This window comes from Marmota flaviventris, chromosome 6, assembly GCF_047511675.1.
Source record: "Marmota flaviventris isolate mMarFla1 chromosome 6, mMarFla1.hap1, whole genome shotgun sequence".
In the NCBI taxonomy this organism is placed as follows: Eukaryota; Metazoa; Chordata; class Mammalia; order Rodentia; family Sciuridae; genus Marmota; species Marmota flaviventris.
This window is the reverse complement of record NC_092503.1, coordinates 71,927,824-71,942,811: the sequence shown is the minus strand read 5'-3', so window position 1 is coordinate 71,942,811 and position 14,988 is coordinate 71,927,824. Positions and strand designations below refer to the sequence as shown.

General features: G+C 40.9%; 1 protein-coding gene across 2 annotated transcripts in view; it reads left to right on the top strand.

Moving 5' to 3' along the window:
• Ankrd6 (ankyrin repeat domain 6) overlaps window positions 1-11,181 on the top strand; it is a 188,331-nt gene extending 177,150 nt beyond the window's left edge. For both annotated transcript variants that reach the window (XM_071613904.1, XM_071613905.1), the window contains 7 exons: window positions 974-1,078; window positions 2,397-2,531; window positions 2,827-3,012; window positions 3,594-3,746; window positions 7,988-8,101; window positions 8,763-8,889; window positions 10,069-11,181. In XM_071613904.1, the coding sequence (XP_071470005.1) occupies window positions 974-1,078; window positions 2,397-2,531; window positions 2,827-3,012; window positions 3,594-3,746; window positions 7,988-8,101; window positions 8,763-8,889; window positions 10,069-10,640 (1,392 nt within the window). In that variant the 3' untranslated portion in view covers window positions 10,641-11,181. The remainder of the gene's footprint in view (window positions 1-973; window positions 1,079-2,396; window positions 2,532-2,826; window positions 3,013-3,593; window positions 3,747-7,987; window positions 8,102-8,762; window positions 8,890-10,068) is intronic.
• Window positions 11,182-14,988: the final 3,807 nt, after the last annotated feature.

Below are 14,988 nucleotides of genomic sequence, written 5' to 3'. Positions count from 1 at the left end.
TCCCTGCAGACCCAAATGAGCTAACATTCTGAAATTCTGGTCCCTGAGCTGGGGTTACAGGGGGCTCTTTGTAGGATATTTGACATCATTTATTAACCATTACTATAATGGTGGGTTACAATTCTTGGCCTTCATGACCAAGGACCCTGTATAGAAATTTCATGATAAGTAGTTCACAGGGGCAGAACAAAGACAGTAAAACACTTGTGAGTATTATCATACAGTGTCCTTTCCCATAGGCAGCAGTAACTCAAGATGACTTGAGTTTATCTCCCTAAGAGTTATCTCTAAGAACTAAGCCTATGAGGTGTAGTTTAGGCAGCAGTTAATTAGCATAGAGACCTAAAATTTATACTAGCAATTAAGTGATATATCTACATTCCTAAAAGGTTTACAAAGTAAAAAGAAACTTCACAGGCATCTGTTACATCCCTGGTCTTGAAGCCTGTCAGAGATGTTTATGTATCAAGAGTTAGTTTTCAGGCTTCCTAGAGATAGCTATATACAACCCAACAGATAGGGACCCTTGGTTAATTAGGTTCCCTGCAGAGAGGCTGGCAGAGGAGAGGGGGAGAAATTAATCCTTTCCTTGGGCACTGATTTTTTATCATAATGTTCTTATAACTTCATTTTATAATCCAATCTGGTATCTCCACCACAGTGTGACATTCCCTGGAGTTAGGCAGTGCACAATTTATACACACCTACTTGGCCATACCTGTTGAGGTTATCATAGAATCTGAGATTTTTGAGGTCAGAGGAAATATCCTACCCTTCTCTGGGTTCCTGTGATGCCCAGCACAGGACCTAGGAGATAGTGGCTCCAGAGGTGCTTGTTTCATGTTTCATGTGAATGCTTGGTGTCTCTCACTAGGCTGTAAGTTCCTCAGGTCAGAGAACCAGGTCAGGGAGAATTCTCACACCTGACGTGTGCACGCCAGTGCTCTGTAACGATTCCATCTGCTTCCTTCAGGTCTTGCGCTTCAGTCGTGGGCGAAGCCTGAGGAAAAGGAGAGAGAGGCTCAAGGAAGAAAGGAGGGCCCAGTCCGTGCCAAGAGATGAGGTGGCCCAAAGCAAGGTTGGGGGTCCCCCTGAGTGGCCCCTTCTGCCAGGTTCACCTCGTGGCTCTCGTGCCTCGGCCTCTCCTTCCCCCTGGGCTCCTCAAACTCTATTGCTCATCTTTCTCCTTTGGGCTCCACGTCCTCCACTCCTCCAAGATATTGATCCTGTGTCTGTCTGAAGCCTGTCGCCCATCCAGTGCCCTGCATGGGCATGTTCACTAGCCCATGTGTCTGTCACCTTTGTCCCTGATGTGTGCACAGCAAAGCCTCTGACATTAACCCTTGCCATGTGGAGCTGTGGTTCTCCAAGTGTGGTGTCCATGCATCACTTGGAACTTTGTTAGAAATATGCCTTCTCAGGCCTCATCTCACACCCAGTGGATCAGAAACTCTGGGGTGAGGACCAGCAGTTCATGGTTGACCCAGTCCTTGGGTGATTCTCATGAGAACCACTGGCATGGGTTGGTTCCTTAGTTTCCACTTAGAGAATGAACCAAGGCTTTGATGACCCATATTGATTCTCTGGGCAAATCAGAAAAAGATGTCCCCTGGGCATATGATAAATTGAGCCTGAGTTGGATTTCATCCCCCTCTGCCTTACTTCGCTAGCTAGGTGCCCTTGTGCAGTGAACAGCTTGCCTGGTTGTACATGGTACTCCTTTTAAGTTTTTCAGGAGTAAGAAAACTAAATATAGAAATGAATTTGGGCACATAAAATGTTATCCAGTACTTGCCCTTCTATTTCAAAATCCTTTTGTCAATTTCCAGGGTGAAGGCACCATAATTTTCAGTTCCTATATGTGTATTGTACATATTAAGTTGTAAAAATTCTGACAAAGACCAGACATGAGATTTCATACACAAACACGCACACATATACATATATATGTATATGTGTGTATGTAAACACACACACATATACATATATATGTGTGTATGTATATACATATATATATATATTTTTTTCATTTCTGAGGGTTTTCACTCTCTGACATAAATTGTGGGGGTCCAAATTCAGAAAATGATTAGTTATATTTTGGTGAAGTGAAAAAAGACCCCAAATCTCTAACATTCTTTCATGTATGGTAGATTCCTGGGATTCTAGAACATAATATTTAGACACACAAATGTATTTCATTTGGACTTAATAAAATAAACAAAAAATATTTAACCAATCAGGTTGAACACTGCTGAGCAGTGTTCCCTGTTCGTGTAAGCATCAGGTGCCCCTGGGTCTCCTACTGGATGGAGTCTTGCAAGCAGTTTTACCCTGTTGGTGGAAAAAAAACTGAAGGAGCAAGCAGAGCAGGATTTTGGGATTTTTTTTCTCTGTAGGGAAGTGTCTCAGCAGGGGACAGCCCCAGCAGTGAACAGGCTGTACTCAGAAAAGAGGAAGCCAGAGATGAATTTCTGTCAGCCTCCCCAGAACCCAGAGCCAAGGATGACAGGAGGAGAAAGGCAAGGCCTAAGGTCAGCAGGTACTGAAAACAGCTAAGAGGGAGGAGGTTGGGGGCATTCCTGGGGCTCATCAAGCCAACAGCTAAGAAGGAACCTTACCTGGCCTGCTGGTCTGAGCCAGAACATAGGCATCAAGTCTGGCTCATTTCAGACTCGGGGTGAATGTGCTGGTATTTTTTTTTTTTTTTTTAATTTTGGTTGTGTTAAACATCTTTGCTGAAAAGCTGGGGAGGTGGGAGCCATTGTCTGGGTGTTACTCTTACAGATGTCCCAGGGCTCAGGGGTGTTGACTCTTCCTTCCCCACAGGTGTCAGCATTGTCTGACCCCACCCCACCAGCAGACCAACAGCCTGGACACCAGAAGAGCTCACACACACATCACCACCCCAAGAAGAGGGGCCGGCACCGGTGCTCGTCCCCACCACCACCCCATGAGTTCAGGGCATACCAGCTCTACACGTTGTACCGGGGCAAGGATGGCAAAGTGATGCAGGTACTTGCACAGCCTGCTGGGACTGGGACCAGTGGCCTCCAGCCAGATTTTTTATTTAACTCTATTCCTGGGGTCTGATGGCCCCTTGAGACATTGGCTTGGTAAGGACGGGTTTAGGAGGCAAGCCAGATGGCATTTTCACTAAACGGTGCCGTATGCTCCTGCCTCTTAGCTTCTGTCAAGCAGGGTGCCTTTACAGGGCCTTGTGCTCCATCCTGAGGTGACTAGGTATCCTGAGGTCCCAGAGTGACAAAAAGCAGCTTGAAGACAGGGACCGTGTCTTACCTTCAATCTTCTTAGTGTCTGCTGGACCCAAAGCTGAGCTCGTAGGACAGGGATGAGTTCATCTTCTGTCATCTGTATCCCTGTGGTCTACAGCCGGTCCTTCTGGATCAAAGGACTCAGACTGATTCTTTTTTTTTTTTTTTTAAATATTTTCTGTTTTCAGTGAACACAACATCTTTATTTTTATGTGGTGCTGAGGATCGAACCCAGCACCCCGTGCATGCCAGGCGAGCGCGTTACCACTCGAGCCACATCCCCAGCCCTCAGACTGATTCTTTTTTCCTCTTCCCTCTTAGGCACCAATAAACGGTTGTCGATGTGAACCTCTGATCAACAAGCTGGAGAATCAGCTGGAGGCAACGGTAGAGGAGATTAAGGCAGAGCTGGGATCGGTGCAGGATAAAATGAACACCAAGCTGGGGCATATGGAGAGTAAGACCCAGCACCAAGTAAGCGGGAAGGCTAGCCTCCTTATTTCTAGGTGTCCTGGCAGAAAATAAAACCAGAGACTTTACAACTGGGGATAGAGCTGAATGGCAGAGCCCTTGCCTAGCAAGCATGAGGCCCTGGATTCAATCCCTTGCACTCTCCCCACATCATTAAAAAAAAGAGAGAGAGAATGAGAGAAAAGGGGGTCTTAGCGTTCTTCTGCCCTGAAAGTATCAGATGCGATGTCAGAGAGGGGCACTCTACCAATGAGCTATAAAAATCCCCAGCCCTTTTTCTTTCTTTCTTTTTTTTTTTTTTTTTGTTTTGAGACAGTCTTGCTAAATTGGCTGGCCTTGAACTTGGAATCCTCCTGCGTCAGCCTCATGGTGGGATTATAGGCTTTAGGTGTCCCAAGACATATTTTTATCTGTTTTTGTTTTTGATTCTACTCTGGAATCCAGTAAAGACTCATTTGTATGCGTTTGACTGTTAAGTCTCTGTGGTTGCTTAATCTAGAACAGCCCCAATTCTCTGAGCTTTTTCTCCCCCATGATATTAACTCTTTTAAGTATCCAGGACAGTTATTTTATAGGATGTTCTACATTCTGAATTTGTGTAGTAATTTCTTTGTGGTAGTATTTAAATTGTTCCTTTATCCCTGTATTTCTGTAAACTGAAAGTTATTTAATTATAGAGCGCGAGCTTCATAAAAGAAGGTTTGGTGCATAAGAAATTACTAGTGAGTTTTATAGAGACAGACTCTCATTACCTTTAACCCCAGCTCCCAGACGGCTTCTCCTAGCTCCCGCTTCCAGCCACCTAATGCGGTGGTGAGGTTTACAGAAGAGACTAGCAAGAGAGGGAGAGCACGCCGGGGAGTGAGCTTTTATTGGGGAACAAAAAATTCAAGGGAAAATCCCATCCAATGAAGGTTAAGGAGGGCATCATCCCATGGTCAGGGCTGGCGATTGGGTCTTCAGATCAGTGGCCAGGCATGCCTCTGCATGGACAAGCCCTTGAAACTGGGAAAGGGTGGGGAATGGCTTAGACACAGCTGTGTTTAAGCACCTCTCACCCAGCCAGGGAGGTAACTCAAATCACATGCGAGGATGGCCTCCCACAATAGAATGTGATCCCAACACCTGCATCCTCTGAAGACTTTGAGGTGCATGGTGAGTACACTCTTGGGTCTCATTCCAGATCTACTGTACTGGATTGAATTGTGAATAAAATTGGGGTGGGGCCCATCAACATGGGTGTCAACAAGACCTACAGGTGATGCCCTCATGTGCTAAAGTTTGAGAACTGCTGGTCTAGATGGCTACTTTGGTTCAGGTATTCTAGGAATATAGTTAAGCGGGCTGGGGATGTGGCTCAAGTGGTAGCGCGCTCGCCTGGCATGCGTGCGGCCCGGGTTCGATCCTCAGCACCACATACAAACAAAGATGTTGTGCCCACCAAAAACTAAAAAATAAATATTAAAAAATTCTCTCTCAAAAAAAAAAAAAGGAATATAGTTAATCGTGTAAACTTCAACTTGCCTCATATCTACAGGCATACAATGTCAGGATATTTGATTATCAATGATACTAAGTTTGATCACTTGGCTAAACAGTTAACTCCCATATTCTTCAACTGTAAAGGTATGTGCACCCTTTGCAATTAAAGAAATGTGTGATAAGAGTTTTCAGTTAAAAGAAAAAACATACAAAATAAGATATGCACTGGAAAAACCATTTACATTACAGAAATATGTATCTTTATGACATTCCCCATAGATCTCTTTCATCTCCCATAGGTTTTACTCATATAGATTATAAACTCTATAATGATCAGTTTTTTTTTTTTAAAAATATTTTTTAGTTATAAATGGATCTTTTATTTGCGGGGTTGAGGATTGTACCCAGGGCCTCACACATGCTAGGCAAGTACTCCACCACTGAGCCACAACTCCAGCCCCAATGATCAATTTCTAAAGTATTTTTTAGATGTTGGTGGACCTTTATGTTGTTCATTTATTTATATGTGGTGCTGAGAATTGAATCCAGTGTCTCACATATGCTAGGGAAGTGCTGTACTACTGAGCCCCAGCCCCTGTAATGATCATTTTTAAGCAAAATTGAAATCATGTGCTTTTTTCTTGGCAGCCTTATTTTTAATCTAGTAATATGCCCCAGACATGTGGAGCTATGGTGTGCTTTTTAATGGCTGTGTATTATTACTACATGCAAAGGAATAGTTTTTATTTATTTGCAATGCCCAGGGGCACTCTACCACTGAGCTACATCCCCAGCTCTTTTATTTATTTATTTATTTATTTTTGAGACAGGGTCTCACTAAGTTGCTGGAGCTGACTTTGAACTTGGTAATCCTTCTGCGTCAGCCTCCTAAGTTGTTGGGATCACAAACATGTACCACTGTGCCCAGGGAGTGATAGTATCTTGCTTATTGCTTTTTTTCACTAATTTTATGTTATGAAAATTTTCTCAAAATATTCCAGCTTCACAATATTCCAGCATATTAATAGAACATATCTCTTTTTATTAGACTTTTAAAAATTTATTTTCATGTGGTGCCAAGGATCAAACCCAGGGCCTCACACGTGCTAGGCAAGCACTCTCTACTCCTGAGCCACAACCCCAGCCTATAGACTTTTCATATAGTAATGCTATGGTGGACATTTATATGCATATTTTTTTGACTGCTTCTCAGATTATTTTGCTCAGAATTAAGATAATCGAGTCCAAAGTTAATGTTTATGGCTCTTGATAAATGTTGGCAAATTACTTAATAGAAAGGTTGTACTAGTTTGTATCCTGCCAGCAGTGTTGAATTTTGTCTAAAGCTTAGCCATTATTTATTTTTACCATAATTTTGTTAAATTCAGGATATTTTACTGTTTAGGTTTCATTTTCTGTTTACTGGTGAGATTTAATATTTTATATGTATATTTAGTTGTAGATGGACACAATAACTTTATTTTACTTATTTTTTTATGTTGTGCTGAGGATCAAACCCAGTGCCTCATGCATGCTAGGTGAGCACTCTACCACTGAGCCACAACCCCAGTCTGAAGATTGAATATTTTAGAGATATAATTGATATTTGTATTGTGGAGAAGCCATTAAAAACATCTTTTCCTGGGACCATGATACATGAGCTAAGATTGTTTTAGCTAGCCTCACCCATGAAGGATTGTATTAGACAAATGCTAGCTATTCCAGGGAGCTCTCTAAAGGTCAGGGAAGGTGACAGATTGGGGTGCAGTGTCAGTACACACTCCACATGGCAGGACAGTGCCCCGTGTGAGTCGGGATCTTTCTTATGCCAGGTCACTGTGACCTGTGACAAGTTCTGAGTACACATGGCTGCTCTTGGGGAGACACAAGTGGGGGAGTAGGCTTATCCTGGGAACAGGATGAGAGCTGTTCACAGACAATGTGGGACTGAAGAGATAAAATGGAAAGTGCTCACCCCAGCTCTAGAGCTAATATTTCTTTAAAAAAAAATTGAACACCTGCATGTAGAATGCCATGTATGTCGCTGATAGGAAAGGAACTCGCCAACTGGCCTCATGGGCTGGTTCCTGCGAACAGTAGTTCCATTCTTTTCTTTGGACCATCAGAAAGTGGTGACGGTTTGGCACTGCTGCTATTGGGCTCCCATGGGAAATGTCAGGATGGAAGGGAGTCCAGAAGCTGTAATCTAAAAGTGGTTCTCAAAGGTCTCATCAGCGATCTTAAACACTTTCTATATCCTATGCTCTATTTTTATGAATTACCAAAAAATTCTTGCTCATTTGAAAAGCTGGGTGAAAATACCAAATGTTCAGCTTGTTTTGCTACTTCTTAATCAGCTGTTAATATTTTCTTTATTATGAAGGTAGGATAAGGAAGCGGCTTTGTACTTCTGGAGACAGTTTTTCCTAATAACAATCTTGGAAATAATGTCCAAAAACTCAGAAAAATTCCTGTTTGCTTGTAAGGTCTGCATTTGCTTAAGTTGTGTATTTACTATGTATTCATAGTCTCTTAAATTCAGGACTTTAATAAATGATTAAAAGAAACAACATTGGCCTTATAGAAATATGCTCAGGAACTTTGAACAACTAGAGTTCCATGAACACTGTATGAAAATCTAATGGGAGGAGGAGTTGAATTCTTCTTGTTCTCTGGACCCTGCTGGGCATGTTCTCAAGAGCAGAGAGGCCAGGGCCTAGCCTTTGATCATCTCAGCATGTACTGTTCCCCCTGAATCCCAGATGCGAGTTCTGGACAAACTGATGGTTGAGCGACTCTCGGCAGAGAGAACAGAATGTGTGAATCGTTTGCAGCAACACTCAGATGCGGAGAAGCATGAGGGAGAGAAACGACAGGTAAAAACCAGTATCTGTCAGTCCTTTGCTCATGATTCACCATGTTTACTGACTTAAAAGATTCTGGCCTATCATTAAAACTCAGCCTGGGACTCCTGAAAATCATTTTTATTACATAGCATGTTATTTTTGCCACCCCAAAATGAAGTTAATAGCAAAGAACTTGTAGTTTGTGTCTGTTGTAGAATATGCTGGCAGTTGGTAGGGACTGACTGAGCAGGCTGGGGGAAGGTCATCTCTGCCAGGAATCAGTCCTATGTATTTGGGGTTCATTGGGCCATTATACATTGTCAAACAAGACATGGTTCCTGCCCTAAGGGAGTTAACTGTCTACCTAGGACTATAGATATGGAACAAATACTCATGTGTGAGAGCTCATGCTTCTCAGCAGCCTGGAATGCTTGGTTCAGAAGATTTGAGTAGCTTTGTTTAAGGTGACTGTAAGTTGCTTAAGATATAGATAGCTGTCAGTTTGGATGCAAGGGATGGCCTGAAGGTGGATGAGTAATCTACAACTTTTAGGTTTGTCAGAATGGTTAACCTCAACTATCATAATATACAAGTTCATTCTTAATGCTAAAGAATTTAATCTTACTGCTAAATTTCAGAAACCATATATCAAATTCACCTCATTCTTTTCTATACTATTATTTATTTTTAGATGTCCTTGGTGGATGAATTAAAAACCTGGTGTGTGTTAAAGATTCAGAATCTGGAGCTGAAGCTTTCTGGAGATTCTAGGGCCTCCAGGGCTAAATCTACACCATCTACTTGTGAATCCTCTACAGGTAACCAATATACAGAGAGGGCCCTTTTGTCCAAAGGTAATGCAAGCCCCAGATCTTGTTTTCTCCTGCCTCAAAGGCAGTAGTCCTTCTGATAGGGCTATAGAAAACACCAGGTTGCATGATTAGCTCTTTAGGGGCAAGGACCATGTTTTGCTCACAACTACATGCTCAGTTTTGAGAAAGTAATCAAGTGGTCTTATTTTAGTACCCAAACATTATTTGAATGAAGGAATGGAAGAGTTATTGATCAGGAATAACAGTGTATTAGGTACAATGTGGAATGGGGTCAGAATGGACCCCAAATAGAAGTGTGATGGATGACCATCTGTCTCCTTAGCAGGTCTCTCTTCCTTGTCCTTTGTACCTTTTCCCCATTTCTTCTCCTTGACTTTTTTTTTTTTTGCCTCTGTCCAACTATACAAAGCCTTATTAAACAGTAGTTCATGTGTTGAACTTGCCTCAGGTAATAGATAATAGGTGCTCCAAGCAAAACACCTTTACATTAAATAGTGTAATACTCAATAAAAATTTTGAGGTCACTCAGTGTCTGGTAACTAGGCCTCACTGGGGGGCCTTTGGGAAGCCCAATGTTTTGTGTTACCACAGTCATGTCTGGGACTGTGGTTTTGTCTTTGTGCGGACATACTAGGAAATATCATGGGCAAATTTTTTATTCCAGGAGTAATCATGGAGCTTATTATGGAGCTTTTGGGAAGAGGACCAGTTTTGGAATTGGAACTTGGGCTAAGGAACTGGTACTTTGATTTTATGGCCCAGAAATTGGAGAAGGGGAATATTCTCATAGAAAATGCCCTTTCTGTTCTGAGATGCTTAGTGAACTGTCATCATTAGGCATCAGGAAATGAGACCCAGAGCATTCTTGGGTAGATTGAGAAGATGCTAAAGGCAAGGCCAGCAAATTTTAAAACTGGATGCCACCATTGTGGCTGTCAAGAATCCACAAAAGTCCTCATAAGCCAAACTAATAATCAGGGGAGACAGGTGGAAGGGAGGGACAAAAACATGAAAACAAAACCACAGAGAAGTTGCATGTGATGGGTGTGGACTGAGAAGACTTGTGGTTTCAGGATTTCCAGGACTCTCAAACAGATGCTATCACACTGCCATGCGTCTGTTGAATGTGGGTTTGCTCTGATGTTTCTTTCCTTCTGAAACTAGGTGTGGATCAATCAGTGGTGACTGCAGGTCCAGCAGCAGCTTCTGACAGCTCCTCTCAGGTGGTCAGGCCCAAGGAAAAGGCCCTCAATTCCACTGTTGCTCAGAGACTCCAGCAGGAGCTATCTTCCTCTGACTGTGCAGGCTCCCGGCTGAGGAATGCCAAGGTCCAGACAGCACTGCTACCCCTGAATGAGGCAGCCAGATGTGATCAGCAGGCTGGGCCTTGCGTCAACAGAGGCACTCAAACCAAGAAGTCTGGGAAAAGTGGGCAGATGAGGCATCGAGCCCAGCAACCAGCACCTAGCACCCACTGTGGGCAGCAGCAACCAGCTGCAGGCAGTGAACTGACTACCCCCCACATTCGAGACACCTCCCAAGCCCTGGAGCTTACCCAGTATTTTTTTGAAGCTGTTTCTACCCAGATGGAAAAATGGTATGAGAGGAAGATTGAAGAAGCACGAAGCCAAGCCAATCAGAAAGCCCAGCAAGATAAGGCCACACTGAAGGAACACATAAAAAGTTTAGAAGAGGAACTTGCTAAACTAAGGACTAAAGTGCAGAAAGAAAGTTAGGACCTGGAAGGTAGAACAAGAGAGGATTCTTGAGAATTTCCAGTTTTGCAACAACGGAATAGCTATGCCTATGGAGTTGATTTTTGTGCACATAGCAGACTTGCCTTTAAAAAAAACAAAAACCCAATAATTTCTGAAGTGTGCCAGACATATGCTTCCTATGCCCTGAAGATATGAAGTCTTCAACAATTAACCTGAAACCAGGGGAGCTTGCTTAGTGTCATGTTACATTATAAACTCTAAACCTCAGTCCAGGTTCATTTGAAGTTCAAAAGCTCAGATTAATTCAGCCCCACTAAGAAATGGAATGATGTGTAAACCTAAACCCTAAAGTTCAAAAGTGGAAGAAAAAAAACAAACTCTTATGAACTCAAGTAGTCATTCATATAAATGTCAACCACCTGCTGTGCCTAGAAAGGAGTGTCTTTTATGTAAGAGTTGTAACTCTGTGATGTGCAAAACCTCCTTTCTCAAATTTGTAATTCCCAAAATGTTGATGTTTTAACTAGGTGAAAATTTATCAGATTTTGAGGATTTTGTGGGAAGAGATTTTCATGGTGTCATAAGATCTGATATATCTTAAAATTCCTTGAAAAGAGTTTATTTAAATACTCAGTAATTGGCTAATAGCATTGAGAATGTTTAATAATGAACTTGAATGAGTAAAGTTCATATCATTTGATCATTTTTTTGTATTTTCAGCCAAAACGGTTGATTAATCAGTCAGCTGATTAATGGAAAAAACCATTCCTATAACAATTATTGGAAACTTCAACCTATACATGATAAAACCTAGTTACCTTAGAGTACCTTTCTGAATTTGAGATTTTTGGTGTACATTTTGTAGGAATAAGAAAATTTTTTGAAAGTATTTCATTTTGAATTGAGTTCTGTCATTGAAGAACCTCAGATACTTTCTATTGTTTTGCAGTGATAATGTGAAGGCAAGTAATTCAGTAACTAGATTTAGACACCACTACTCCCTAGCTTCATGGAGCCCTGAAGACTTTACTTTTGCTACATAATGAAATATAAACACAGAAATAAAGTTGTAAAAGTAGCCTGGTTATGTTGAAACTTTGGATTCAGCTCTCTTCCAAGCTCTGTCCCTGGGAATGTGGGATTATATGCATCTCCTCAAAATTCTTCATGTGCATTGAAACTTCATTTCTATAACCATAGGAACCTGGTAACTGTTGGCCATAATTGTGAATAAAATGTTGCTCATTGAGCCAAAAAGAAGATAGTGACTTTTTAGCATGGAACACTCTGGTGGTGGGGGGGGGAAACTTTTATTTTTTTTCCCCTTAGAGTGACATTCCAAGGATATAAACATTCCTTTAAAAAAAAAAAAAAAGTAATTCAGTAGATATGTGCCACTGTTATGTAACCCGAATACAGAATGAACTGGATATTATTCCAAGCTGATTTCCTGTGTGTGAGAGCTTGTCTGCAGTTCTTCCCTGCAGCCCCCGGATTCCTGTGGACTATTCCTAGGAAGGCTCTCCTCTCAATTCCCTATTTGTTTCTAATGCAGAATCAGACTTGTACAGCTAGATGGTACCTTCAGTTTTCTAAATCTATTTGCAACAAGATATCACTATTCATTCCTCCATATACACCCATATACTGGGAATTGCCTAACACTCAAAGCAGAGATGAAGTCCTGAACAGCTCAAGAAATTATGCTCCAAACAGGAGGCATTCTCTCATAAAAATATTTCCTATCAGGGCTGGGGATATAGCTGAGTTGGTAGAGTGCTTGCCTCATACGCACAAGGCCCTGGATTCCATCCCCAGCAACACACACACACACACACACACACACTTCCTATTAAAAGGTATCCTTGTTGATAAACGCTGAAAAAAAATTGATCTATCAAGTCTGTCTAGACCATAGAATGCCTTGATGAGAGGAAGTGTTTCCATTATATTCCTCCTACCCATCAGAAGCAGGCAACTTATCACTGTGAATGGGTATTTTTGTTTGTAGTTAGTCTAGGGAGGAATGAGAAGGGTCAAGTGGATCTAGTCTGGCTGGATCTAGCTGGCAGATGACACTGTTGTGGAAGAAAATCAAGGGAGGCAAGGAAGCCTGATTCAAGCAAGGAAATAACCTGTGGTGATTTTAGTTTTCCAATGACAATGTTTTTTTGATCCTCTTTGGGACTTTCTACACAATTTGTTTTTTAAAAGGTAGGTTTGGGCTGCTTTTCTTTTCTTTTAAGCTGTTTTATAATAGAGACAGGAGGGATGGGTCTCTGCCTCTCCCAAGCGAATAGACCAGTCAGCCTCTAAAACCCACAGGGATGACAACATCAGTGCAATGGCGCTTTTCTTTCACTGAGTTAGGCCTATTTTTGTTCCTTAACCTTGACAAAAACTTAAATGAAGATCTGGTGTGTACTTAAAAAAAATTCCCTCCGTGCTATCTGCTAAAATGAATAAATACCTCAACTGTATTTTGTTCCAAAGAAGGAACTGTTAACCTACATGACAGGCTATAAAGTGTTATGTTTCAAACTAAGGTTAAAACTTTCAGTCACTATGGGAAAAAATGATTTAAAACAGAAAAGTTATATAATAGTAGTTCTTAAAGTTTGTTAGTGCATTACTGCATTGAGTATACTAAATATCTAATAGATTAAACATGTTAATATATTAGTTTTAATCTCACTTTTGATTTTGGGAGCCCAAAATAAAGGAAGTGGTGTTTCATGTCAATATCCTTTCTTGAGTCATATGTTGACATACTTGAGAGGCAGGTTGTCTTCTCCTTAATATTTTTATCATCTTGAATTTGTCTCCTCCAAGCGTTAAACATAGTTTTTACTTCTATAGATCCTAAACTCCTTATTTAAAAAAATGAAAAGCGTGACTACCTTTATTGTCATTTGTTGTGATTGACTAATTTTATGATTCTTGAAAGAGTGCCTTTACCTAGCCACACTTTACCTTGTGTCTATAAAAGGATAAATTAGAGCAATTATATCTGCTTTAAAGTCGAGATCAGCTATACTGCATCAAAACGAAACTACATGTTAAGATTTCTCTGTGTAATCTTAAGTGTTTAAAACAACTGTTGACCATTTGGAAAATAGTGAACAAAGGGGAAGAATAAAACATCTGTAGAATTACATAACATGCAAACCAAGATGTTACACCTTTTGATAAACTGTTCCTAAAAGTTAAATACATTTCTTCATGTGAAATTAAGATTGTAATAGCCAGTCATAAAATTTAAAAGACCAGTTTAAAAAACAATGACCTTTTAGAGGAACTTTTATTATAAAACTTGTGATTTTTAAGGGGAAACACTCAAGTGTGTATTAACTTAAATACATTAGGCAAAAGACAGTAATATACATGGAGTGATTTACTCAGTAAACAAAATAGCAAATTTAATCCTAATTTCCTAAAAGCCTGATTCAAGCAAGGAAATAACCTGTGGTGATTTTTAGTTTTCCAATGATAATGTGTTTTTGATCCTCTTTGGGAATTTCTACACAATTCGTTTTTTAAAAGGTAGGTTTGGGCTGCTTTGCTTTTCTTTTAAGCTATTTTATAATAGAGATAGGAGGGGATGGGTCTCTGCCTCTCCCAAGAGTGTCTGCTGGCTTGACTGCAATAATTCACACAGCAGAGAATGTTTTGCTTTCCTCAGTTACTGGAAAGTCACTTGTGTGTCTACAGGCATACACATAGCAATGCTTGTGCCATGAATTTAATTTATAAGGGCAAACTTACAAAATGGCCTTAACCACTTCTCTTATGCTACAAAGCTTTTGTACTTTAACTTTTTAAATAGGATTGGTTTATTATAGGTTAAATGCTTAAACCTCCCCCATCTCCCCATTGGGGGTTGAATCCAGGGTCTCACACATACTAGGCAAGCATTATACCACTGAAGTACACTCTCAGCCTTTTTGAAGTTTTAAACTTTGAGACAAGATCTCACCATCTTGCCCTGGCTGGCCTTTTTTCTTTTTGGTACTGGGGATTGAACTCAAGTACTCAACCACTGAGCCACATCCCCAGCCCTATTTTGTATTTTACCTAGAGACAGGGTCTCACTGAGTTGCTTAGCACTTTGCCATTGCTGAAGCTGGCTTTGAACTCATGATCCTCCTGCCTTAACTTCCTGAATAACTGGGATTACAGGTGTGCACAACCCTGCCCAATTCAAACTTCTTAAAATTTAGGAAGGAAAATTTAATCTTCACACAGAAGTACAGTTTATAGAAGACACCCAGAAAGGTTTATCCAGAATACTGATAAAGATCACTTCATGATGTGTCACCAGCAATTCTATTCTGGCCAAAATTTTTGTGGTTTCACACTTGAGAAG